The following is a 24,691-nucleotide window of genomic DNA, read 5'->3' as shown; positions in this document are numbered from 1 at the left end:
CCTGGAACTGTCCCTGTATATAGCTTACCAGTATTGCATTTTTGGGGAAAAGCAAGCAAGAAAGGCTTTTCAATGTGCTTGTGCACACTGACAATTAAAAACTTTAAACTTGTGCTGTAGTGTACTTTAGTAAAATGTTAGTAGGTGATATGGATCTTTACTGTAGTGTACTAGCTAATTAGCAAATGGGTTGTTGTCCTCTATTAGCCTAAACTATGGTTTTGTTCCAAGTGGGTCCCTGTCCTCTATATAATGCACTACTTTTGACCAGATCTCTACTACTTTTGTAGTCCACTATTTAAGAGCATATGGTGCCTTTTTGGGACTAAACCTCATGTGTCTTCAGTTGGAGTGATGAATGTGCTATATTAGTGAGTTATGATTGTGGGTAACTAGTTCAGCCAAACGGTTTCCCAAGAGAATGTCTGTTACAACAGTCCTTTGCTCTGTGTGTAGTAATGGAGGGAATGTTATGACTAGAGATGTATCTTGTGACAGACTGTCATATTGAGTAGATAGCTAACTAGTGCACACAATTTGGTTCTGGCTTCTGAGATTAGGGAATGGAAGTGGTATGTGAATGAATGTAGGTCTAACACAGAGGTTCGTCCATATGGGCCGGGATCCAGTCAGTCTGTGAATGCTGACCCCAGACAAACTCAACAGCGGGTATGGATGTCTCTATTTCCGTCTTGAACCCAAAGTACCTCTAAATGAGCAGAGGGTGCCATGGAGAACATAAATGGATGGCCTATGCTGCTCACAGACTTTGTGTATTAAAGTAAGTCAGTCTGAGCCTGTCTGTGAGAGGAGCAGGGATGATAGCATTGAGTTATTCTCAGCACACATGCGTTCTGTCTCACATTCTGCTGCCATGTCATGTTCCATGTTCCCAGAAAGCAAATGGAGAGAGAGAGAGAGAGAAAGAGAAAGAGAGAGAGAGACTGCCACCCACCCACGCACGCCACAACAAACCCAACATGTCCCCCAGCCTCACTCCCTCCCTCCGCCCTCCCTCCCTCCCCACCTCCATTGAAAGAGGTCCTTTCAGCTAGCTGAGCTCAGACCGAGAGGAGGGCCACCATAGTCCAGACCATAGAAATATAATTAATAGAATGCACATTCCCATTCCAGTCCATGTTTATTCATTCTATTATTTACATTTCTATGCTCCAGGCCAGGCCTCATGTCAGGCCACCATCAGCAGATCCACTGGGGTCGCTAGGCAATGGCTTAGTGTGTAAAAGTGGTTGCTGTGGCAACAGGAGGGCATCCCGATTTATACATTTTCTGTCCAATGTTGAAGTTTCTGGTTGATTTTGTTCCCTCATAATCATTGAGGTGGGGATGTTTACAAAAGAGGTGGGGAGATGAGCCAACAGAGATTGTTTAGTAATGAGAAAGACTGGGGGGAAAGAGGGCTGACTAACGTGATTTAAAACCCTCCCACATTAAAAAAAATTATATAGTATACTATGGTATAAAAACTAGAGTATTCACTGTAGTGTTTTTGCGGACTTTAGTGTAGTATTCACTGTAGTGTTTTTGCGGACTTTACTGTAGTATTCACTGTAGTGTTTTTGCGGACTTCACTGTAGTATTCACTGTAGTGTTTTTGTGGACTAAAGACCTCACTGTGTTAAACCCTTTAACTCAGAGCATAGGCCATCCACTAAGGTTCTCCATGCCTGGATACAGCCCTTAGCCGTGGTATATTGGCAATATACCACAAACCCCTGAGGTGCCTTATTGCTATTATAAACTGGTTAGCAACGTAATTAGAGCAGTAAAAATATGTCAGCCAATCAGCATTCGGGGCTTGAACCACCCAGTTTATAATATAGTATATGCAGACTTCAGTATACTGTAGTATTTACTGTAGTGTTTTTATGGATATTACTGTAGTGTTTACTATATATCTTTTTTGACATAGAAGTGGAGGGTTTCACCTTCAGGAAACCTACTGGAGAAACTCTAAAAGTGCAAATATTCCAGAATCTGTAGGTATGTATGACTGGGATCTGAATAGATAATACAGCGCTTCTGCTTTTTTTTAATAACCTGTAGGGAACACAATACTTGGCATGTAGGTTTCTCACCTCTGGGTGCCGCAAATTGCGACATGGGGGAAGGAAATGAGCAGGGTACATGCAAATTAAATGCTGTAGTATTTACTATAGTTAAAAAAGGGAAGTGTTTTTGTGGACATTACTGTAGTATTTACTGTAGTATTTACTACATTGTTTTTTTGCAGATAACACTGTAGTATTTACTGTAGTATTCTACAGGATACTACAACATTCTATGGTAAGTACTACACATGATTGAGGGATAAAGTTTAATATAGAATTCTATAGTAAGTACTGCAGTATTCTATAATAAACTGTAGTATTTTTTCATGTGGGCTGCTTTAACAGGGGAACCTCACTAGCACTTTGTGACACCTGCCGATGTAAAACGGGCTTTATAAAATACATTTGATTTGATTAAATGTCTCTTTGAAGTGAGAGGAATTGAAAAGCAATCCTTCTGCCTTGTAGTTGGACCTTGAGCTTGTTAAGGGTTATCGCTGGGAGGCATGTAGCACAAACACCTGCCTGTCTTTTCTGACTGGATGACTGACAGAGGTGAGAGCCTCTGTCACTTCCCATTCCCAAGCCGTTTGGCTTCCAGGAAGAGTGGAGTGGAGAGAGAGAGGTCCTGGTTCCAGATCTGTTTGTGCTGTCCCACATGAAAACATACTATAGTATACTATGATATACTGTAAATACTATAGTATTCACTGTACTGTTTTTTGCAGGCTTTACTGTAGTATTCACTGTAGTTTTTTTCCGGACTAAAGTCTTTAAAAACACAACATTAAATACTATTTACAGTAGTATAGTGTAGTATTTACAGTTAACTGTAGTGTAAATACTGTAGTAATGAAAACTGTGGTATGCCGTGCCTTCAGAAATTATTCACACCCCTTGACTTTTTTCAGATGTTGTGTCACTGATCTACACACCCCATAATGTCAAACTTGAATTATGTTTTTAGAAATATATATATTTTAAAATGAGTTAGTAAACAAAAGCTGAAAAGTCTTAAGTCAATAAGTATTCAACCCCTTTGTTATAACTTCAGGATAAACAATTTGCTGAACAAGTCACATAATAAGTTGCGTGGACTCACTCTGTGTGCAATAATGGTGTTTTTGAATGAAAACCCGGTCTCTGTACCCCACACATTATATGTAAGGTCCCTTAGTCGAGCAGTGAATTTCAAGTACAGATTCAACGACAAAGACCAGGGAGGTTTTCCAATGCCTTGCAAAGAAGGGCACCTATTGGTAGAGGGGTAAAAAATATATATATATTGAATATCCCTTTGAGGATGGTGAAGTTATTATATAACCTGTAAGGAATACTTTGCAGGGCTGTGAAAAAGTATTTCCCTTTTTCTAATTCTCTACTTTTGTATATTTTTGAAATTCAATGTTATCAGATCTTCAACCAAAACCTAATATTAGATAAATGGAACCTGAGTGAACAAATAACACAACAATTTCATACTTATTTCATTTATTTTATGAACAAAGTCATCCAACAACCGATGCCCCTGGGGTAAAAAAGTAATGGCCACCTTACACTCAATAACTGATTGTGACACCTTTAGCTGCAATGACTCCAACCAAGTGCTTCCTGTTAGTTGTTAATCAGTCTCTTACATCGCTGTAGAATAATTTTGGCCCGCTCTTGCATTCAGAACTGCTTTAACTCAGTGACTTTTCTGGGTTTTAAAGCATGAAATGCTCGTTTCAAGTCTTGCCACAACATCTCAATGGGGATTAGGTCTGGACTTTGACCAGGCCATTCCAAAACTTCAATTTTTGTTGCTTTCTATCAATTTTCATGAAGACTTGATTGTGTGTTTTGTATCATTGTCTTGTTGCATGACCCGGCTGCACTTCAGCTTCAGCTCACAGACGGATGGCCTGACATTCTCCTGTAGAATTATCTGATACAGATCAGAATTCATGGTTTCTTTTATTAAGGCAAGTCGTCCAGGTCCTGAGGCAGCAAAGCAACACCAAACCATCACACTACCACCACCATGCTTGGTTCTTACTATGGAATGCAGTGTTTGGTTTTCGCCAGACATAACGGGACTCATGTCTTCTAAAAAGTTATACTGTCCATAGAACATTCTTCCAAGAGTTTTGATGATCACCCAGGTGCTTCCAGGTGCTTTTTTGGCAAACTTTAGTCAACTTTTTGGACAACATGTGAGAGACAGATCAACAACTAACAGGAAGCATTTGGTTGGAGTCATTGCAGCTAAAGGTGGCACAACCAGTTATTGAGTGTAAGGGGGCAATTACTTTTTCACACAGGGGCATTGGATGTTGCTTAACTCCGTTAATTAAATAAATAAAAATATCATTTTTTGTTGTTGTTATTTGTAAACTCAGGTTCCCTTGATGTAATATTAGGTTTTGGTTGAAGATCTGATAACAGTCAGTTTGCACAAATAGAGAAAATCAGAAAGGGGGCAAATACTTTTTCACGGCACTGTATATGGACTATACTTGGCATGTAGGTTTATAACTTATGGGTGGCACAAATTGTGATATGGGGAAGACGAATGGGTGGGGTATATGCAAATGAAATACTGTAGTATTTACTATAGTTTAGTGTTTTTGCATACATTACTGCAGTATTTACTACAGTGCTTTTTTTGCTGATAATACTGTAGTATTTACTATAGTAAGTACTACACATGATCGAGGGATACTACAGTATGTAGTATAGTATTCTACAGTATAGTACAGTTTAGTATGGAATTCTATAGTAAGTAGTGTAGTATTCTATAGGAAACTGTAGCATTTTTTTTCATGTGGGGTCTTGAGTTGTCATGAGTTGGCAAGATGGCACAAACTGATCTGGGACCAGGCTAGAGAGAGAGAGGCTGTAAAACACAGAACGAGCAATATAGCTGGTGGAATTTGTCATGCTGGAGGGTAATGTAAGGATGAGCCTGCAGGAAGGGTACCACATGAGGGAGGAGGATGTTTTCCCTGTAACGCACAGCATTGAGATTGCCTGCAATGACAACAAGCTCAGTCCGATGGTGCTGTGACACACTGCCCCAGACCATGACGGACCCTCCACCTCCAAATCGATCCTGCTCCAGAGTACAGGCCTCGGTGTAACTCTCATTACTTCGACGATAAACGCGAATCCGACTCACCCCTGGTGAGACAAAACCGCAACACGTCAGTGAAGAGCACTTTTTGCCAGTCCTGTCTGGTCCAGCGACGGTGGGTTTGTGCCCATAGGCGACGTTCTTGCCGGTGATGTCTGGTGAGGACCTGTCTTATAACAGGCCTACAAGCCCTCAGTCCAGCCTCTCTGTCTATTGCGGACAGTCTGAGCACTGATGGAGGGACTGTGCGTTCCTGGTGTAACTCAGGCAGTTGTTGTTGCCATCCTGTACCTGTCCCGCAGGTGTGATGTTCGGATGTACCGATCCTGTGCAGGTGTTGTGCCACTGCGAGGATGATCAGCTGTCCGTCCTGTCTCCCTATATCGCTGTCTTAAGGATCTCACAGTACGGACATTGCAATTTATTGCCCTGGCCACATCTGCCGTCCTCATGCCTCCTTGCAGTATGCTTAAGGCACGTTCACGCAGATGAGCAGGGACCCTGGGCATCTTTCTTTTGGTGTTTTTCAGAGGCAGTAGAAAGGCCTCTTTAGTGTCCTAAGTTTTCATAACTGTGACCTTAATTGCCTAAGCTGTTAGTGTCTTAACGACCATTCCACGGGTGCATGTTCATTGTTTATGGTTCATTGAACAAGCATGGGAACCAGTGTTTAAAGTCTTTACAATGAAGATCTGTGAAGTTATTTGGATTTTTACGAATTATCTTTGAAAGACAGGGTCCTGAAAAAGGGACGTTTCTTTTTTTTGCTGAGTTAATTAGTCAGTTGACATGATCTTTATGAACTAAGAAGCCTTTATGTGTTTGATGTGCTTCAAAATTCACAAAAAGTGACTTTAGCTGATGAAGAATATCTCATAGAACAAAATGTATTGGATCTACTAAGCCTGTGTTTACCTCAGACCTTATTTTTTGTCATTTATCTAGAAAACCCTATTCATTTCCACATAGGCTTTGACCAACGAGCCTATGCGAAGTGAGCCTCTGTTGGTGTCTCTTTATTAAGTCATGTGTTGTGATGGCCTTTCTTGAGACCATCAGCCAACTACACTCTCATTCTGATAAAGGCTGTTGACGTTTTCAAATCAATAAGACTAGAAAAGATTACCAGCTTAAAAAAGCTATCACTCAACTCTACTATTTTTTTCCTAGACCCTCACACTGTGATAACCCTATAATGCTGCAGAGTATCTGAGCTGATATAAGTCCACAGTAGATTCAAGTCCACTAACTGCAGTGTGTCCCTGCACTGCGCCTTTATCACTGCAGTACTCCATCTATAGTGGAAATCACTATAGTTGTGTCCCAAATGGCATCCCATTCCCTACAACAGTAGTGCACTATATAGGCAATAGGCTGCCATTTGGGCCGTAGACTAGCGCTGATTTGACTGCATGGGATGGGGAACCTGTTTACTTTATTTCATTGATCAATGGGATGATGCTGCTCGCCTGCCTGCCTGCCCAGAGCTATTTCTGAACCCAGGATCAATACAGCCACTGCAGCAGCTATCACATTCACATTGACTCCAGAAAAGATGGGAGAGAGAGAGAGGCCACAATCCCGAATGGCACCCTTTTTCATATATATATATATAGGGCCCATAGATCTGTGTTCACAAAGTTCTGTACTTTATAGGGAATAGGCTGCCATTTGGGATGAACCCATTCTAGATGCACAGTCATTATCAGCCACTAGAACTAATGAATTCAACACATAATCAATAGCTGTGATGTGACAGATAATCATGAATACAGAAGTTGATGCAGATCTTATCTACTCATTGGATATTTGTTTTGCTGTTATCTACTGATTTGTCTATCATATTCAGCTGTTGGAGTAAGCTGTTGTCAGCTGTTGTTGTCGTAAGCTGTTGTCATAAGCTGTTGTCGGCTGTTGTTGTCGGCTGTTGTTGTCGGCTGTTGTTGTCGGCTGTTGTTGTCGGCTGTTGTTGCTGTCAGCGGTTGCCGTCAGCGGTTGCCGTCAGCGGTTGCCGTCAGCTGTTGCCATCAGCTGTTGGAGGAAGCGGTTCACAGTCAGGTCATTATGAAGGAACACTCTGTTGCTTATGATAAGCCGCTGCACTAATTAGAACCCTGCAGATAAAAACATCACAAATAGAAATTGTGACTCTGTCATTCTGTATTCTACATGTAAGAGAAGTTTGTTTACTCCATTCCTGTCATAGTCATGCCAAACATTACAATGAGTGACAAGGACTTGTAATGATAGCACAAACAGACTGGCACTCAGGCTAGATATATTTCTATCGGAGTGTTCCACAACGTGGTGCCCTGCTAAATGGAACATGTTCCTGGACATTCTCTCCAACACGAGACAGAACACGGGACTCCAGATGGGAACTCTGTGGGAGACTGTGTGGGAGGAGACTGAGATGGAGGATGTCACAGATGTCACACCATGTTTGAAGACTGCTGCTGAACTCTCTCGCTCTCTGTCTTTCTCTCTCTCTGTCGCTCTCTCTCTCTCTAATAGAGGTTGGTCTCTCTCTTTCTTTCTCTCAAAAAGCCGATTGATTTACTGATTGATTGAAACCTGGACAAAGGCTAGCACAGCCTCCTTGCATTCCAAACATGTGTGCCACAAAGCTAACAGAATGCACATTGGTTTGACATTTTGCTAAAGCTACTTGTTATGTCTGTGCGTCTCTAGAAGCACTACTCACTCAACAGCCCACCAACCTTTAAATAGGACAGGTACATGAGTAATGAAGTGATCCGTTGACGACAAAGAACATAATATAAAATCATCATTAAAGTCATCAATAGTCTTGATACAGACTAATACAGATGTTTCTCCCCTCCCTCTCCTTACCCTCTCCTTCTCTGTCCCCTCTCCTTCCCCCTCTCCTTCTCTTTTTCCCTCCCCTCTCCTTCCCCCTCTCCTTCTCTCTCCCTCTGTCCCCTCTCCTTCCCCCTCTCCTTCTCTTTTTCCCTCCCCTCTCCTTCTCCCCCCTCTCCCCCTCTCTCCTTCTCCCCCTCCCTCCCTCACTCTCTCCTTCTCCCACTCCCTCCCTCACTCTCTCCTTCTCCCCCTCCCTCCCTCTCTCCTTTTCCCTCCCCCTCTCCTTGTCCCTCCTCCTCCCCCCTCCCCCCTCCCCTCTCCCACTCCTTCTCCCTCCAGGTATCACAGAGACTATAGCCCAGCTAGGCTCTGGTTGGCTAGCGGATAAGAACCCGTTCCATAAGTACCACTATCACAAGGCCTACCTGATCCTGTGTGGAGTGGTCAACCTGTTTGCCCCACTCGCTAACACCTACATCAAGCTCATGGTCTACGCTGTCTTCTTTGCCATCTTCTGTGGCGGTTACATGGCACTGCTACTGCCTGTCCTGGTAAGAATCACACACACACACACCACACAAGGCACAAGCCTAACCATACAATATATCAATATCAGTGTTTTGGTTCTATTAATCCATGGTCTGCGGGAGCTACATGGCACTGCTACTGCCCGTCCTGGTAAGAAACCAGTCCGTCAGGGTTGGGGTCGATTAGAAGAATTTAAGTCAATTAACTGAAATTCCAATTCAATAATATAAAACATTTGCATATTTTCTGACTTCTCACTGGGTAATTAGATTATATAATTGAAGAAAATAACTTGCACACTGCGTGTGAGCTTACTTACTCAGTGTTTCAGCTGAGAGACAATACTAGGCCAATACTTAATAATCTACTGTTGATACTGGCAAAGCGTGCAAGTTCTTATTTTCTTTCAAGGTGACCTAGATACCACCCACCAATCAATGAAGATAAAGAAAGTAACCATACAGGGGAAATTAGAGATTTCTTGAGAAATTGCTAGTAACATTTGTTCCATAGCAATAATGTTTTCTGATTCGGATTTAGAATGCAGCGCTAGTGATATCTATTGAGAGAGAACGTTTTTTTTTAAGCGCTGACCAACCATTCTTAACAGGATCTTTGATGGATCTGTTCCCTGTTTGCTGAAAGAATAATCTTAGGGAATTACATTGTCTCATTCAAACCAGAAATTGAAGACACATTTAAATCGCTATCATAATCATAAAATTATACAACATTAATTTCAGGGCTACTATCATCAAAATCGAACTGGAATTACAAAATATGAAACAAAGAAAGGCATATAACAACAATTATTAGTTTTTACAACTTCAATTTCTACATTCAACTAGCATATAGTCAATTACACAAAGAGTCAGAACGGGAACAATTCCCAAAGCACAACATTATTTTTACAAGTCCTTTACATCACCAAGGACATTAGAGTCATGCATGAAACATAAAGGGAGGCTGACATGCAGGATGTCTTGGATAAGAGAGGAAAACATACAGGGAAGGGAAACATGCAAGAGAGGCAAAATTACTAGTGAACATCTGCGCTACATCTGAGTCCCTTTACTAGTGCTTATTTCTCAGACAAAGGTCTGTCACAAGATGAGCTTATAGTTTTTACAGACAAAGGTCTGTCACAAGATGGATACCTGTCATTAATATAAATACCTCCTAACTGACGGTAAGGTTCTCTCTGAATGTAATCTGTCTCTAATCAGTTTGCTGATTTTCCTTGCCAGGTGGTGTGTGATTACACTGCCGAAGGTAACTGTTGACAACTGCAATGTCAACACAGTGGGAAAAAATATGTATTTTTCACCACTTCTGGGGCTTCTGCAAAACATTTTAGGAGTTGATCAACTGATCAGACTTGTCAACCCCACACATTTGTCTATTATAATTGTGGATTACAGCAGGCTGGCGGACCACTTTCCTATTCCGGACTAGCCTTGTTACTTGAGTAGAATCATTTGCATTGTGAAAATTGGAAAGGAAAGTAACAGTACGTGTGTGTCTCTCCACTGTATGGCCAATACATTGCCCCCTATCCTACACCAACACATATCTCAACGCTTGGTTTGACGCCCCCACTTTTTAAAGTACTTAAATGCATCAGGCAACTGTTTCCAGTTTACCCTACAAGTCCCACATGCATTGAACCCCTGTTCTCTGACTACTTACGATGTATAAAAGTTGTCGAACCAAACTTTGTAACCTTGGTTTTCATATGTCACAACTAATTCCTCAACCACATGACCATCCCGACTGCCGGTGTAAACTTTGATGTCTAAGTGTAGCCTGTATCAGATGAGCAATGCCCCATCATTTAAATCCCCACCTAGTTGTCTTCTGTTTCATATACTGCTTGAATCCTGATTGCCCCTTTTGATTTGACCATGTGTTCGTCTATGGCTATGTTTTGGTTTGGCTGATACAGCTTTTTACAAGTCTGTTATCAGGTGGTGCAGTAAGTACTGCAGTTTTCAAAGCCTATCTGTATTACCCTCAGTGGCAGGATCCATGACGTGTAAAGCAGCCAACAGAGCTTTGAAGTGATTAAGCAACATGAAAGCTCTAGCCCAAGAACCCTGAGGAGACTTTGTACCCCAGTATTGATGAAGGTCATGCAGTTCGGTAAATCCGGTATAAATGAGCAGTCCAAGAAACAGGTAGAATTCTGTAGGTGTAACCTCTAGCCACGCTCAGAGGGAATCACCATAGGACGGGCACTCCAAAACAATACCCCAACCCGGACTATTTGTGAACCCACAAACCTCTGCCTCCAATGCCTGTGTGACAAACAACAACAACAAGAAGTCTATCTCCCTTAGTCTTTCCTGAGTGGTCGACCGGATTGCCTGACGTACACTGCCAAGATCTAAACCAACTGGACGTTCAGGCCTGAAAGGGATGGATTCCGGTGCCTGTGTATCAACATCATACGACTGAAATGTGCTATCGGGCAAGACAGAGCGTTTACGCTTACAAGGACATGGAGCATGAACAGAAAGATTTAGATTCAAGGCGAGAGATATCTAAGTACACAGTACCAGTCAAAAGTTTGGACACACCTACTCATTCAAGGGTTTTTCTTTATTTTGACTATTTTCTACATTGTAGAATAATAGTGAAGACATCAAAACTATGAAATAACTCATATGGAATCATATAGTAACCAAAAAAGTGTTAGACAAATCAAAATAGATTTTAGATTCTTCAAAGTAGCCACCCTTTGCCTGGATGACAGCTTTGCACACTCTTGGTATTTTCTCAACCAGCTTCATGAGGAATTCTTTAAAACTTTAAAACTCCAGGTAAAAATATACTTGGCCTATATCCTAATCTGACTTTGGTACAGTTCATGTTGTTCTTCACATTACTGTCTCTGGTAAACACACACTATATCAAATAACATATATGTTTATTTGTCATATGCACAGGATACAGAAGGCGTAAGCGGTATAAAATATTAATTATTAGATGACGCTTACCTTACACACTTGTCTAAATTGATGGGTCCTGTGAAGGAAATGCTATAACCACCCCACAGCCACATCTAGCTTATTAGATGGGTCACTATTGTCTAGACATGTACACACGTTTGTGAAATACAATAGATGGTCTTAATTACCCCCAGACACACCTGGCTAACTCCACTCGCAAAGTGAAGTCTTTCGTTTACACATGTTGCTAGCTAGATATCGAAACAATGAACCGGCATAATCCCAACTCATACTACTACCAATACAAACATTGTCATAGCTGTAGTATGAATCTCCAGGTAGCTAAAGAGCTAACCAACTAGGTCTAATGTTAGCTAGCTAACATTAGGCTATAACTAGCAATTCAAATGGATTTCTGATTCTAATAATATTACTTCACAGATCGTACACGTAACGTTCGCTAGCAAGCCAGCAAGCTAAAGTTCGCTAGCTAGCGAACGGTACACTTTAGCTTGCAATGAAAATTACTTTCTGACAAAATTTGAAACGTATAATATCTGAAAATGTAGTTAGACGGTTACCGGTATACATGGATGAACGCTTCACGGCAGACTGGGACCATTTAACTCCGTTTGGTTTTGGCCTGCGTTATGTCAAGACACTCTGGTTCACACTGACCGTGGAGTGTGCAGAAAGTAGTCCGCCACTTTTTGCAACTGATCTGTCGATAACGCCTGCTAAATTCAGGGCATCAATGTTGTTGAGAACAGTAGCAAAACTTTTGTGGTTCTCGATGCAGCTCACATTATAAACGGAAGCATGCTACATGACAGACCAATCCAAACTCATCTCCCGGCATGTCCAGCCTATCCATTATCACAGCCAATCATGGCTAGCAGGAAAGTTCCTTCCTTTTTCCGTGGCTAAACCAACTAGGCTCGTAATTTAACAATTTAATAAGCATTTACGGATGGAATACACATTTGTTATTAAAGCACATGAAAGTTCACATGTTCCAGAAGGCATTTCTACATTTTGATAAAACATTTATTTTACGTTCAAGTGCCTCTCCTGTGAAGTAGTGACTTGCAACGTATACCTAGTTTCCTGAAATGAGTCACATTTGAGAAAACATGTCATATAATTGCATATCTGATAGTCCATAACTGAAATATTATGATCAATTTATGCCTTTAAGTAGCAAACCAGCTAGACCAGGAACATTTAGTTACCAAGCTGACCACCACAATGTCATTATTTATAAGCTATTATCATAAGGTTTAGCTAGTAAAATATAGCCATCCAATTTTCCTTCACAGCACCCCTCTCTCTTTTTGCTGGCTAGCTAGGGACAAAATATAATCATTAGCCAGCCATTTTCTTTTAGCTCTAATACCTAATGACAAATACATTTTTATTTTGTACAGTTATCAAAGAAAACATTAACATCAAAAAGACAAGACGAGTTAAATGAAGTAGGCTACATTGCTCCGTCTTGGGTGACTGACTTGACCAACACAGGCTAACTAGCCATCATAGTTAGCAAGCAATCTTGCTAGATAGATAAAACTACATTTCTGATTCAAAGCTTTTCATGTACTTATACATTTTTACCTCATAAATTGTAAACTCACTTTCAAGCTGATTCTACTTTTCAAGTCTACTCAGTGTGATAGCTAGTTAGATCACCAGGCGTCAACATTTCATTTCAAAGAGTCATCTTGTCTTTCAGAAAAAATACTCTAAGATGTAAATATTATCATTACCAACATAAAAATTTATTATACACAGTTTGTTTACCTTGATATTGTTGTCCAAATCTGAATGATGGCATTGCCAAAGTTTGTCACAACCTGTCAGATTGAGAGGGGGAGCGGCGCCTCCCTCTGGCAGCAGCATCAAATGAGCCATTTTCGTGTTGAGTTTTTCCTTTTGAGAGAGAGCCTAATTCCTGCCCCGTAACCCCTAAACCAATCATATTTTATTAATGCAGATATCGTAACCTATCTAAAGGAGATTTTATGAGAGAAAAAAGTTATTTTAGTACAGATATATTGACGTGACAACCATCAGAAAAATCTTTCAGATCTTTTTATGGAGGGGCTGGAAAGGGTTAAAGTCAGGTTCAACTTTCCATTAAAACAACAATAACACATTAGTAATGTTCAAAGAACGTTCTAAGAATGTTATTTTAAAACATAAATTCCGTTCTCAGCGTCAACAAAGCTCTCTCTTTCCTCTATCTTGTTAAGTGTGTTCAGGTGTGTTGGCCATGCCCACTAATTGGCCACACCTGATCTTAATGAGTGCTTGTTTCCTTGTAAATGGGGTCTGTTTGAGAATACTAAAATTAACAGCTTTGTTTGAATTAAAAGAAACATGGTCTGCTAGCTCCATCCTGTTGGCGTGGTGGACTAATTTCATGGATAAAGAACAGAACATCATAGGTTCAAATCTCACTGATGCTGTATCACAATAAAAAATACATGTGTTTGCATTATTAATGTCTAAGCAAATTAATTTCCATGTGGCCTATGCTTGGTGTCAAAAACAGTTAACCCAAACTAGCAGTGTTATTAGAAGTCTTATTGAAACATGTTCTCAGAACGTTATTTAATTACCTTCAAATAATCTAGAATTTCCGTTCTCAGAACGTTAATACAACCTTACAGGAAAACTTTCAGGGAACCATAGTAAAATGTTCTCAGAACCTCCCTGCAATTTAAAAATGTACGTTCCTAGAACAGGCTAAGTTTTCACTTCCGTTCTCAGAACGTTTTAAAAACGTTCAGTTTTACCGATCAGGAAACTTATGGCTTCATTCCCAGAACCAATGGAATCAAATGTGCTTGCTGGGAACCATGTTAAGTTTGGCATTGATATCTTAAAAATAAGCAAACTATTAACCATTAACTTTTTCAACTATGTAACTATGTAAAATAATCATCCAAAATCTTCTTCTCATGGACTAAAAGTCAGATTCAAGCCAAATGTGGTATTTGGACTCATCATAATAGTCCCTAAAGAGTTTAATAAAATAATGTTGATGCTTTCAAAGAAGAACACACTATACCTGTAGATACAAATGAGCACATACATGAGCACAAAAATGCTCAAAAATACTTCAAATACCTTCTTCTCATGAACCATAGGACCAAATGACACCAAATGTGGAACGTGGGACCATTGTACATGTCTCAACTTACTTAAAAAAAAGCTAAGGGATCGGTTAAAAGATGTCCGAGTAAAAAAAAAAAAGGATTTTACATGTCCATTTAAACCACTGTAAATCCACTCCACAGTAGCCTATCAACTTGACACTTGTCATCGCTATCATGGATGTCCCAAATATGACCCACACTGCATTTCGTAAAGATATCTCAAAAAACAAGGAAACTATTAACAACATTTGTGTAACGCTAATGCTCAAAATGATCTACAATCATCTCTTCCTCATGAACCATGCGTCAGATTCACTCCAAGTTTAGCATTTTGACTCTAATGGGAAAAATTGTTGCTGCATTCAAAAATGGCCACATTGTACATTTTAGATGCAGGATAGCACATACGCTAATGCGCTGCACTCAAAGTCGGCCAAGCTACACCACTAGGTGTCACCATAACACACCAGGGCTATAAGAACTGAACCCATGGACATGGGACCATGAAATTTGGTTATGTGAATATCGAATTTACAGTATTCATACCTCTGAGTCAATACATGTTAGAATCACCTTTTGGTAGTGATTACAGTTGTGAGTCTTTCTCGGTAAGTCTCTAAGAGCTTTGCACACCTGGATTGTACAATATTTGCACATTATTCTTTTTTAAATTCTTCAAGCTCTGTCAAGTTGATTGTTGATCATTGCTAGACAGCCATTTTCAAGTCTTGCCATAGATTTTCAAGCTGATTTAAGTCACAATTGTAACTCGGCCACTCAGGAACACTATTATTGCAGACAGAGTGAGTCTATGCAACTTATTATGTGACTTGTTAAACACATTTTTACCCCTGAACAAATTTAGGCTTGCCATAACAAAGGGGCTGAATACTTATTGACTCAAGACATTTCAGCTTTTCATTTTTTCATTAATTTGTAAAAATGTCTACAAACATAATTCCACTTTGACACATTATGGGGTATTGTGTGTAGGCCAGTGAGACACAATTTCAATTTAATCCATTTTAAATTCAGTCTGTAACACAACAAAATGTGGAAGATTTCAAGGTGTGTGAATACTTTGAGGGCACTGTATTATACCTGGGTTGTGTTCCTACTTAGATTGTTACCAAACTAACACTAGTTAGTTAGGACTGGTGTGTAATGTTTCTTTGTTAATTCTTTCCTCAGGTGGATCTGGTAGGGCAAGAGAAACTCAACAACTCCATGGGATTTTCTATGTTCTTCGTAGGCCTCGGCTGTCTGACAGGACCTCCTCTCGCAGGTGAGAGAGTGTTACACACAATAAAGACTTGTGCACGTGACAATAAAAACGTGGAACTTGAAACACACGCATTGCATGCACGTGCACACACAATGACAGATGAGTGATTCATTTTTTAACTCACTCGTGTGTGCGTGCGTGTGCGCGCGTGTGTGTGTGCGCGCGCGTGCGTGTGTGTGTGTGACCACAGCTGTTCTTAACTAACTGGTGAAGTTTGAGTAGATTAGCTAACATGTGTGTTCATGTTTCGAAAACAGAAACAGCCAGGAGAAAATCAACCTATCGTTAGCCGTTTGTGGGTTGATTGACAGAAATGCATAGCAGCGCATTTCATCAGCCCCTCTAGGCGAGCTAAGCCATAGAAAAACGTTGTGGGCCTCCCGAGTGGCACACTGGTCTAAGGCACTGCATCGCAGTTGCTAGCTGTGTCACTAGAAATCCTGGTTCGAGTCCAGGTTATGTCGCAGCCGGCCACGACCGGGAGACCCATGAGGTGGTGCCCAATTGGCCCAGCATTGTCTGGGTTAGGGGAGTGTTTGGCTGGCAGGGATGTGCTCTAGCGACTCCTGTGGTGAACCGGATGCTGACATGGTTGCCATGTGTACAGTGTTTGCTCCAACACATTGGTGTTGCTGTCTTCTGGGTTAAGCGGGCATTGTGTCAAGAAGTAGTGTGGCTTGGTTGGGTTGTGTTTCAGAGGATGCATGGCTCTTGACCTGAGTCCATACGGGTGGTTACAATACAAGACTGTAACTACCAACTGGGGAGATAAAAGTAAATCAATTAATAAAAAGACAAACAATGTTGTGTTCATTTCATTTTTCCCACATGAAAAAATACTATACTAAGCTAATACTATACTAATACTAAGCTATACGAACACTGGTGTTCCTATTTCCAGGAAAAATAACACTGCATTCCCCCAACTGGTGACTTTTGACTTCAATCTGTAGGAGAGGGTAAGGGCTTGTAAGCACGCATTTAACGGTAAGGTCTACACTTGTTATATTCGGCGCATGTGACAAATAAAATTTGATTTGATTTGAGGTACTCCTTGAACTTCCAAGTTTCAAAGTATATTTGCCACGTACACAGGATACAACTTGTGTAAAACAGTACAATGAAATTCTTACCTTTAGAGCTTTTTCCCCAACAATGCAGTGTTAATAATAATAATATAGATAGTAATAGAAAGTATAATAAAACATTAAAGTAATAATAAAAATTACACAAGAACTACGACGACACGATTGACACAGAGAGCGGGGGTTGGATTGGGGGAGGGGTGGGAGGGTCTCCCACTTTGTCAGGCTGTCCTGAGAACTGAGAGGGGATCTGTATTCCAGGGTCTGAGAGGGGATCTGCATTCCAGGGTCATTGGGGTCCGGAAATAGCATGCTGCTGTGTTTGCCATTCATGCTGCTAGTCCTGCAGGATGAACTCAACTCACCGCAGTCCACCATGACCTGGCACCCCCCCTCCCTCCCTCCCTCCCTCCCTCCCCACAGCCAGCTATAAATGCTGTGTTAGCGTTCCCCTTCTTCCTCCAGCTATATATGACGTGGCGCAGCGGTCTAAGGCACTGCATCTCAATGCTAGAGGTGTCGCTACAGACCCTGGTTCGATCCTGGGCTGTATCACAACCAGCCGTGATGGCGAGTCCCATAGAGTGGTGCAAAATTGGCCCAGCGTCGTCCGGATTAGGGGAGGGTTGGGCCGGGGTAGGCCGTCATTTATAAATAATAATTTGTTCTTAACTGACTTGCCTAGTTAAATAAAGGTAAACAAACAACTATACAGGCTGTGTGTTAGCTATCCAATTCCTGCTGGACTGAACTGGGCTGGCCCTAGCTGTTCTCTTCCCTTCAGGCTGGTAACCTAAAGAGACATAACGATGAACTAAAGATCTAACATGACCAGAAATAGAGCTTACTTATTCAGGACGTAATGTACAATGTCTCCTTCTGTTTCGTTCAGAAATTACCACCACTTTTAAAATATATCTTGGGGCCTTAAATTTAGAGTAGCCTCGTGTAGAATGTATTTCAGTTCTAAACCTGAAAATGCTCATAGCTTGTATAATGTTGTCTGTTAGTATGTACCCGAAACTTTATTGTTAGTTATGTTTACGCCCCCCCCCACACACACACACACACACCTCCCCACCATGTATTGTTCAGTTGATGTTATGATTAAAAGAGTGCCGTTAACTCTGACATATATCGTCGTGTGAGACGTATGCTGTTATTGAATGACATTACTAACGGTCTCCCTTTTCTGTGGTGTCTTCTTTCATTATAACGTGTTGTGTCGGGGGATGTCAATTTCTCTCTGGTATTGCTGACGTTATTAACGTGTGTTTGTGTGTTCGTAAAAATAGAATCTAAAATGAGGAGCAGGCTGTGCGTTTTATATTGAGGAGCAGTATGTTGTATATTGAGGGGATGATTGACCAAATGATTGACATAAAGAGCCGTTGTGTTGAACACTGTGCGATGTTTAACAGTGAGAATGGCAGAATGGTGAACTTACTAAATGAAATGAGAGTTTGACTGTGTGATAATAGGTTGCTTCTTGTGTAAATATTTTCTGTCTGGATTTTAATGATTTGTATGTTGTATATTGAGGAGCAGGCCACAGTATGTGTTGTATATTGAGGAGCAGGCCACAGTATGTGTTGTATATTGAGGAGCAGGCCACAGTATGTTGTATATTGAGGAGCAGGCCACAGCATGTTGTATATCGAGGAGCAGTCCACAGTATGTGTTGTATATCGAGGAGCAGGCCACAGTATGTGTTGAATATCGAGGAGCAGGCCACAGTATGTTGTATATCGAGTAGCAGGCCACAGTATGTGTTGAATATCGAGGAGCAGGCCACAGTATGTGTTGTATATTGAGGAGCAGGCCACAGTATGTTGTATATTGAGGAGCAGGCCACAGTATGTTGTATATTGAGGAGCAAGCTGTGCATTTTATATTGAGGAGCAGTATGTTGTATATTGAGGAGCAGGCTGTGCATTTTATATTGAGGAGCAGTATGTTGTATATTGAGGAGCAGGCTGTGCGTTTTATATTGAGGAGCAGTATATTGTATATTGAGGAGCAGGCCACAGTATGTGTTGTATATTGAGGAGCAGGCCACAGTATGTTGTATATTGAGGAGCAGGCTGTGCGTTTTATATTGAGGAGCAGTATGTTGTATATTGAGGAGCAGGCTGTGCGTTTTATATTGAGGAGCAGTATGTTGTATATTGAGGAGCAGGCCACAGTATGTGTTGAATATCGAGGAGCAGGCCACAGTATGTTGTATATTGAGGAGCAGGCCACATTATGTTGTATATTGAGGAGCAGGCCACAGTATGTTGTATATTGAGGAGCAGGCCACAGTATGTTGTATATTGAGGAGCAGGCCACAGCATCTTGTATATTGAGGAGCAGGCCACAGTATTTGTTGTATATTGAGGAGCAGGCCACAGTATGTTGTATATTGAGGAGCAGGCCACAGTATGTTGTATATTGAGGAGCAGGCTGTGCGTTTTATATTGAGGAGCAGTATGTTGTATATTGAGGAGCAGGCCACAGTATGTTGTATATTGAGGAGCAGGCCACAGTATGTGTTGAATATCGAGGAGCAGGCCACAGTATGTGTTGTATATTGAGGAGCAGGCCACAGTATGTTGTATATTGAGGAGCAGGCCACAGTATGTGTTTTATATCGAGGAGCAGTCCACATTATGTTGTATATTGAGGAGCAGGCCACAGTATGTTGTATATTGAGGAACAGGCTGTTGTATATTGAGGAGCAGGCCACAGGATGTTGTATATTGTGGAACAGGCTGTTGTATATTGAGGAGCAGGCCACAGTATGTTGTATATTGAGGAGCAGGCCACAGTATGTTGTATATTGAGGAGCAGGCCACAGTATGTTGTATATTGAGGAGCAGGCCACAGTATGTTGTATATTGAGGAGCAGGCCACAGTATGTGTTGAATATCGAGGAGCAGGCCACAGTATGTTGTATATTGAGGAGCAGGCCACAGTATGTGTTGTATATCGAGGAGCAGTCCACATTATGTTGTATATTGAGGAGCAGGCCACAGTATGTTGTATATTGAGGAACAGGCTGTTGTATATTGAGGAGCAGGCCACAGTATGTTGTATATTGAGGAGCAGGCCACAGTATGTTGTATATTGAGGAGCAGGCCACAGTATGTGTTGAATATCGAGGAGCAGGCCACAGTATGTTGTATATTGAGGAGCAGGCTGTGCGTTTTATATTGAGGAGCAGTATGTTGTATATTGAGGAGCAGGCCACAGTATGTTGAATATTGAGGAGCAGGCCACAGTATGTGTTGAATATCGAGGAGCAGGCCACAGTATGTGTTGTATATTGAGGAGCAGGCCACAGTATGTTGTATATTGAAGAGCAGGCCACAGTATGTGTTGTATATCGAGGAGCAGTCTACATTATGTTGTATATTGAGGAGCAGGCCACAGTATGTTGTATATTGAGGAACAGGCTGTTGTATATTGAGGAGCAGGCCACAGTATGTGTTGTATATTGAGGAGCAGGCCACAGTATGTTGTATATTGAGGAGCAGGCCACAGTATGTGTTGTATATTGAGGAGCAGGCTGTTGTATATTGAGGAGCAGGCCACAGTATGTTGTATATTGAGGAGCAGGCCACAGCATGTTGTATATTGAGGAGCAGGCTGTTGTATATTGAGGAGTAATTCTATATCTATGTGTCCGTTGTTTCTCTCATTGAGGGGTGATGTTATTGGCCTCCTCCCTTCGCGGTGGTGTCTTCTGTCCTTTTAATGTGGATGTCCGTTTCTCTCTTTTCATTGAATGACGTCTTCCCTTTGTTTTCCATCCTCTAGGTTTCCTGTATGACTACACCCAGACCTACGACTGCTCCTTCTACCTGGCGGGGGTGTGTTACCTGCTCTCCTCTGTCTCTCTCTTCCTGGAGCCCGTGGCGAGGAGGTGGGAGAGCAGAAAGAGGAGACGCGGGGCCCGCGACGTAGACACCAGCTGGAAGACTAACGGCTGCTTCTGCCCTGAGCTTCCTGTCCTGAAGAACAGCAACAACAATGGCGCCGTCTAGAGGGTAGTTTCACCCCAGCTAGCACATTTGGTTCCTTGGAAGTTCGTATGCAAAATAACCATAGGGCAATCACCATGCTTTAACAATCACTATGGGCCTTAAAACTTTTGGTGCTAGCTGGGACATTAAGCCTGGAATCGAGGCTATGTAGATGCAGGGAGGGCAGGGTTGGCTTCCTGTTCCTAATATATGTCATTTAGCAGACGCTTGATAATTATTCAAAGCGACTTACAGTAAAGTGAGTACAGACATTTTGGGGATTTGTGATCCCAGCGGGAATCGAACCTGCGACCTTGGCATTACTAGCACCATTGCTCTTACTGAGACACACGTAACCATGTAGATGGAGGGAGAGCAGAGTTGGCTACTTCCCCTTTCTCTCTCCTTCCTTAAAACAAGCATGTGCCAACTGTGCCAGTTACCCAGCTTTTGGGTGGACTGAAATGACCCTGCTGCTTTGGCGAAAGCCAAGGAATACCCGACTGACTGACTGACTGTCTGACTGAGGAGAAGGCCAAGGAATACCCAACTGACTGACTGACTGTCTGACTGAGGAGAAAGCCAAGGAATACCCGACTGACTGTCTGACTGACTGAGGAGAAAGCCAAGGAATACCCAACTGACTGACTGACTGACTGTCTGACTGAGGAGAAAGCCAAGGAATACCCGACTGACTGACTGACTGTCTGACTGAGGAGAAAGCCAAGGAATACCCGACTGTCTGACTGACTGAGGAGAAAGCCAAGGAATACCCGACTGTCTGACTGAGGAGAAAGTCAAGGAATACCCAACTGACTGTCTGACTGAGGAGAAAGCCAAGGAATACCCAACTGACTGACTGTCTGTCTGACTGACTGAGGAGAAAGCCAAGGAATACCCAACTGACTGTCTGACTGAGGAGAAAGCCAAGGAATACCCAACTGACTGTCTGACTGAGGAGAAAGCCAAGGAATACCCAACTGACTGACTGACTGAGGAGAAAGCCAAGGAATACCCAACTGACTGACTGACTGACTGTCTTACTGAGGAGAAAGCCAAGGAATACCCAACTGACTGACGGACTGTCTGACTGAGGAGAAAGCCAAGGAATACCCAACTGACTGACTGTCTGAGGAGAAAGCCAAGGAATACCCAACTGACTGTCTGACTGACTGTCTGACTGAGGAGAAAGCCAAGGAATACCCAACTGACTGACTGTCTGAGGAGAAAGCCAAGGAATACCCAACTGACTGTCTGACTGACTGTCTGACAGGAGAAAGCCAAGGAATACCCAACTGACTGACTGTCTGAGGAGAAAGCCAAGGAATACCCAACTGACTGTCTGACTGACTGTCTGACTGAGGAGAAAGCCAAGGAATACCCAACTGACTGACTGTCTGAGGAGAAAGCCAAGGAATACCCAACTGACTGACTGTCTTAGGATAAATTATTATGACCACAGCAATGTTACTGTAATAGCTTAAAAATGGTTGTAGATATAACAAAGACTTTTCCTTCAGTCCATAAAGAGAGGCAGCAAATGGAGAATCCTGTTTTGTAACTTTTTGAATACAAGACAAATGTACACTTATTCTGCAAGGCCACATGTTATCCCTCATGTTCTCATGGCATCGCCTGACGCCTGCTACACAAATCTCATTGTAGTGTGGACTAATGTGGCTGGAACACTTGACGTCATTTTTTTTCGGTATGAGGAGGAATTGAACAACACAACAAACTTGTGACACAACACAACCACCATTGTCTATACAATCACATCCTATATTCATAAGAAACGGTACACCTCTGTGTTAAATACAGTACAACGTACAGTACAACGTACAGTACACCCATGAATGAGTCTTGGGTTCCATCCCAAATGGCACCGTATTCCCTATATAGTGCACTACTTTTAACTAGGGCCCATAGGGCTCCCATAGGGGTTGGTCAAAAGTAGTGCACAACCTTCAACCAGGGCCCATAGGGCTCCCATAGGGGCTGGTCAAAAGTAGTGCACTACTTTCAACCAGGGCCCATAGGGCTCCCATAGGGGCTGGTCAAAAGTAGTGCACTACTTTCAACCAGGGCCCATAGGGCTCCCATAGGGGCTGGTCAAAAGTAGTGCACTACTTTCAACCAGTGCCCATAGGGCTCCCATAGGGGCTGGTCAAAAGTAGTGCACTATATAGAGAATATAGGGTGTGTTTTTTGGCACGCAGACCCTGTACACAGAAAAATGTTGAGATCATGTTATATATGATATGGGTTACTGTATGTACCATATAGATGATGTACCATATGTCTGGTATGTACAGTTCCTTCAGAAAGTATTCATACCCCATTGACTTTTTACACATTTTGTGGAATTAAAATTGATTTAACTGTCCATTTTTTTTGTCAATGATCAAATGTGAAAGTGGAAAAAAAAACAATAATATATCTTGATTAGATAAGTATTCAACCCCCTTGAGTCAATATATGTTAGAATCACCTTTGGCAACGATTACAGCTGTGGGTGTTTTTGGGTAAGTCTCTAAGAGCCTTTTTGCAAAACTTCAAGCTCTGGTTGTTGCTCATTGCTAGACAGCCATTTTCAAGTATTGCCATAGATTTTCAAGATGATTTAAGTCAAAACTGTAACTTGGCCACTCAGAAATATTCAATGTTGTCTTGATAAGTAACTACAAAGTATATTTGGCCTTGTGTTTTAGGTTATTGCCCTGCTGAAAGGTGAATTTGTCTCCCACTGTCTGGTGGAAAGCAGACTGAACCAGGTTTTCCTTTAGGATATTGCCTGTGCTTAGCTATATTAAATGTAATGTTATCCTAAAAAACTCCCTAGTCCTTGCCGATGACAAGCATACCCATAACATGATGCAACCACCACCATGCTTGAAAATATGTAGGTTGTAACTCAGTGTTGTGTTGTATTTGCCCCAAACATAACACTTTGTATTCAGGACAAAAAGTTAATTTCTTTGCCACATTTCTTGCAGTTTTACTTTAGTGCCTTATCGCAAACAGGATACATGTTTTGAAATATTTATATTCTGTACATGCTTCCTTCTTTTCACTCTGTCATTAGGTTAGTATTGTCGAGTAACCAAAATGTTGTTGATCCATCCTCAGTTTTCTCCTATCACAGCTATTAAACTCTTTAAACTCTGTTTTAAAATGATCACCATTGGCCTCATGGTGAAATCCCTGTTTCCTTCCTACAGTATCCGGCAACTGAGTAAGGAAGGACGCCTGCGTCTTTGTAGTGACTGGGTGTATTGATACACCATCTAAAGCGCAATTGATAACTTCAGCATGCACCAAGGAACATTCAATGTTGGCTTTTTTTTATTTTCACCCATCTACCAATAGGTGCCCTTCTTTGCTAGGCAATGGAAAACCTCCCTCGTCTTTGTGGATCTGTGTTTGAAATTCCCTGCTTGAATGAAGGACCTTACAGATAATTGTATGTGTGGGGTTCAGAGATGAGGTAGTCATAAAATAAAATCATGTTAAACACTATTATTTCACAGAGTAATTCCATGCAACTTATTATGTGACTTGTTAAGCAAATTTTTACTCCTGAACTTATTTAGGCTTGCCATAACAAAACGGGTTGAATACTTATTCTAAAAACGAAATTTCACTTTGACATTATGGGGTATTG

At 41.6% G+C, this 24,691-nt stretch overlaps 1 protein-coding gene and 1 non-coding gene across 7 annotated transcripts in view; one reads left to right on the top strand and one right to left on the bottom strand.

Moving 5' to 3' along the window:
* Positions 1 to 21,645, top strand: part of LOC106566395 (monocarboxylate transporter 5) — a 59,274-nt gene extending 37,629 nt beyond the window's left edge. For all 6 annotated transcript variants that reach the window (XM_045692902.1, XM_014134369.2, XM_045692901.1 and 3 more), the window contains 3 exons: positions 8,350 to 8,561; positions 15,842 to 15,935; positions 20,822 to 21,645. In XM_045692902.1, coding sequence (XP_045548858.1) covers positions 8,350 to 8,561; positions 15,842 to 15,935; positions 20,822 to 21,048 — 533 coding nt within the window. In that variant the 3' untranslated portion in view covers positions 21,049 to 21,645. The remainder of the gene's footprint in view (positions 1 to 8,349; positions 8,562 to 15,841; positions 15,936 to 20,821) is intronic.
* Positions 1,939 to 1,992, bottom strand: LOC123726254 (U7 small nuclear RNA). The gene has a single exon (XR_006758645.1). It is a non-coding gene; the product is annotated as a U7 small nuclear RNA (small nuclear RNA).
* Positions 21,646 to 24,691: the final 3,046 nt, after the last annotated feature.

The sequence above is a fragment of the Salmo salar genome, chromosome ssa13 (genome assembly GCF_905237065.1).
Source record: "Salmo salar chromosome ssa13, Ssal_v3.1, whole genome shotgun sequence".
Classification (NCBI taxonomy): domain Eukaryota; kingdom Metazoa; phylum Chordata; class Actinopteri; order Salmoniformes; family Salmonidae; genus Salmo; species Salmo salar.
Note: the sequence above shows the minus strand (reverse complement) of the source record. Positions and strands in the feature narration are given on the sequence as shown.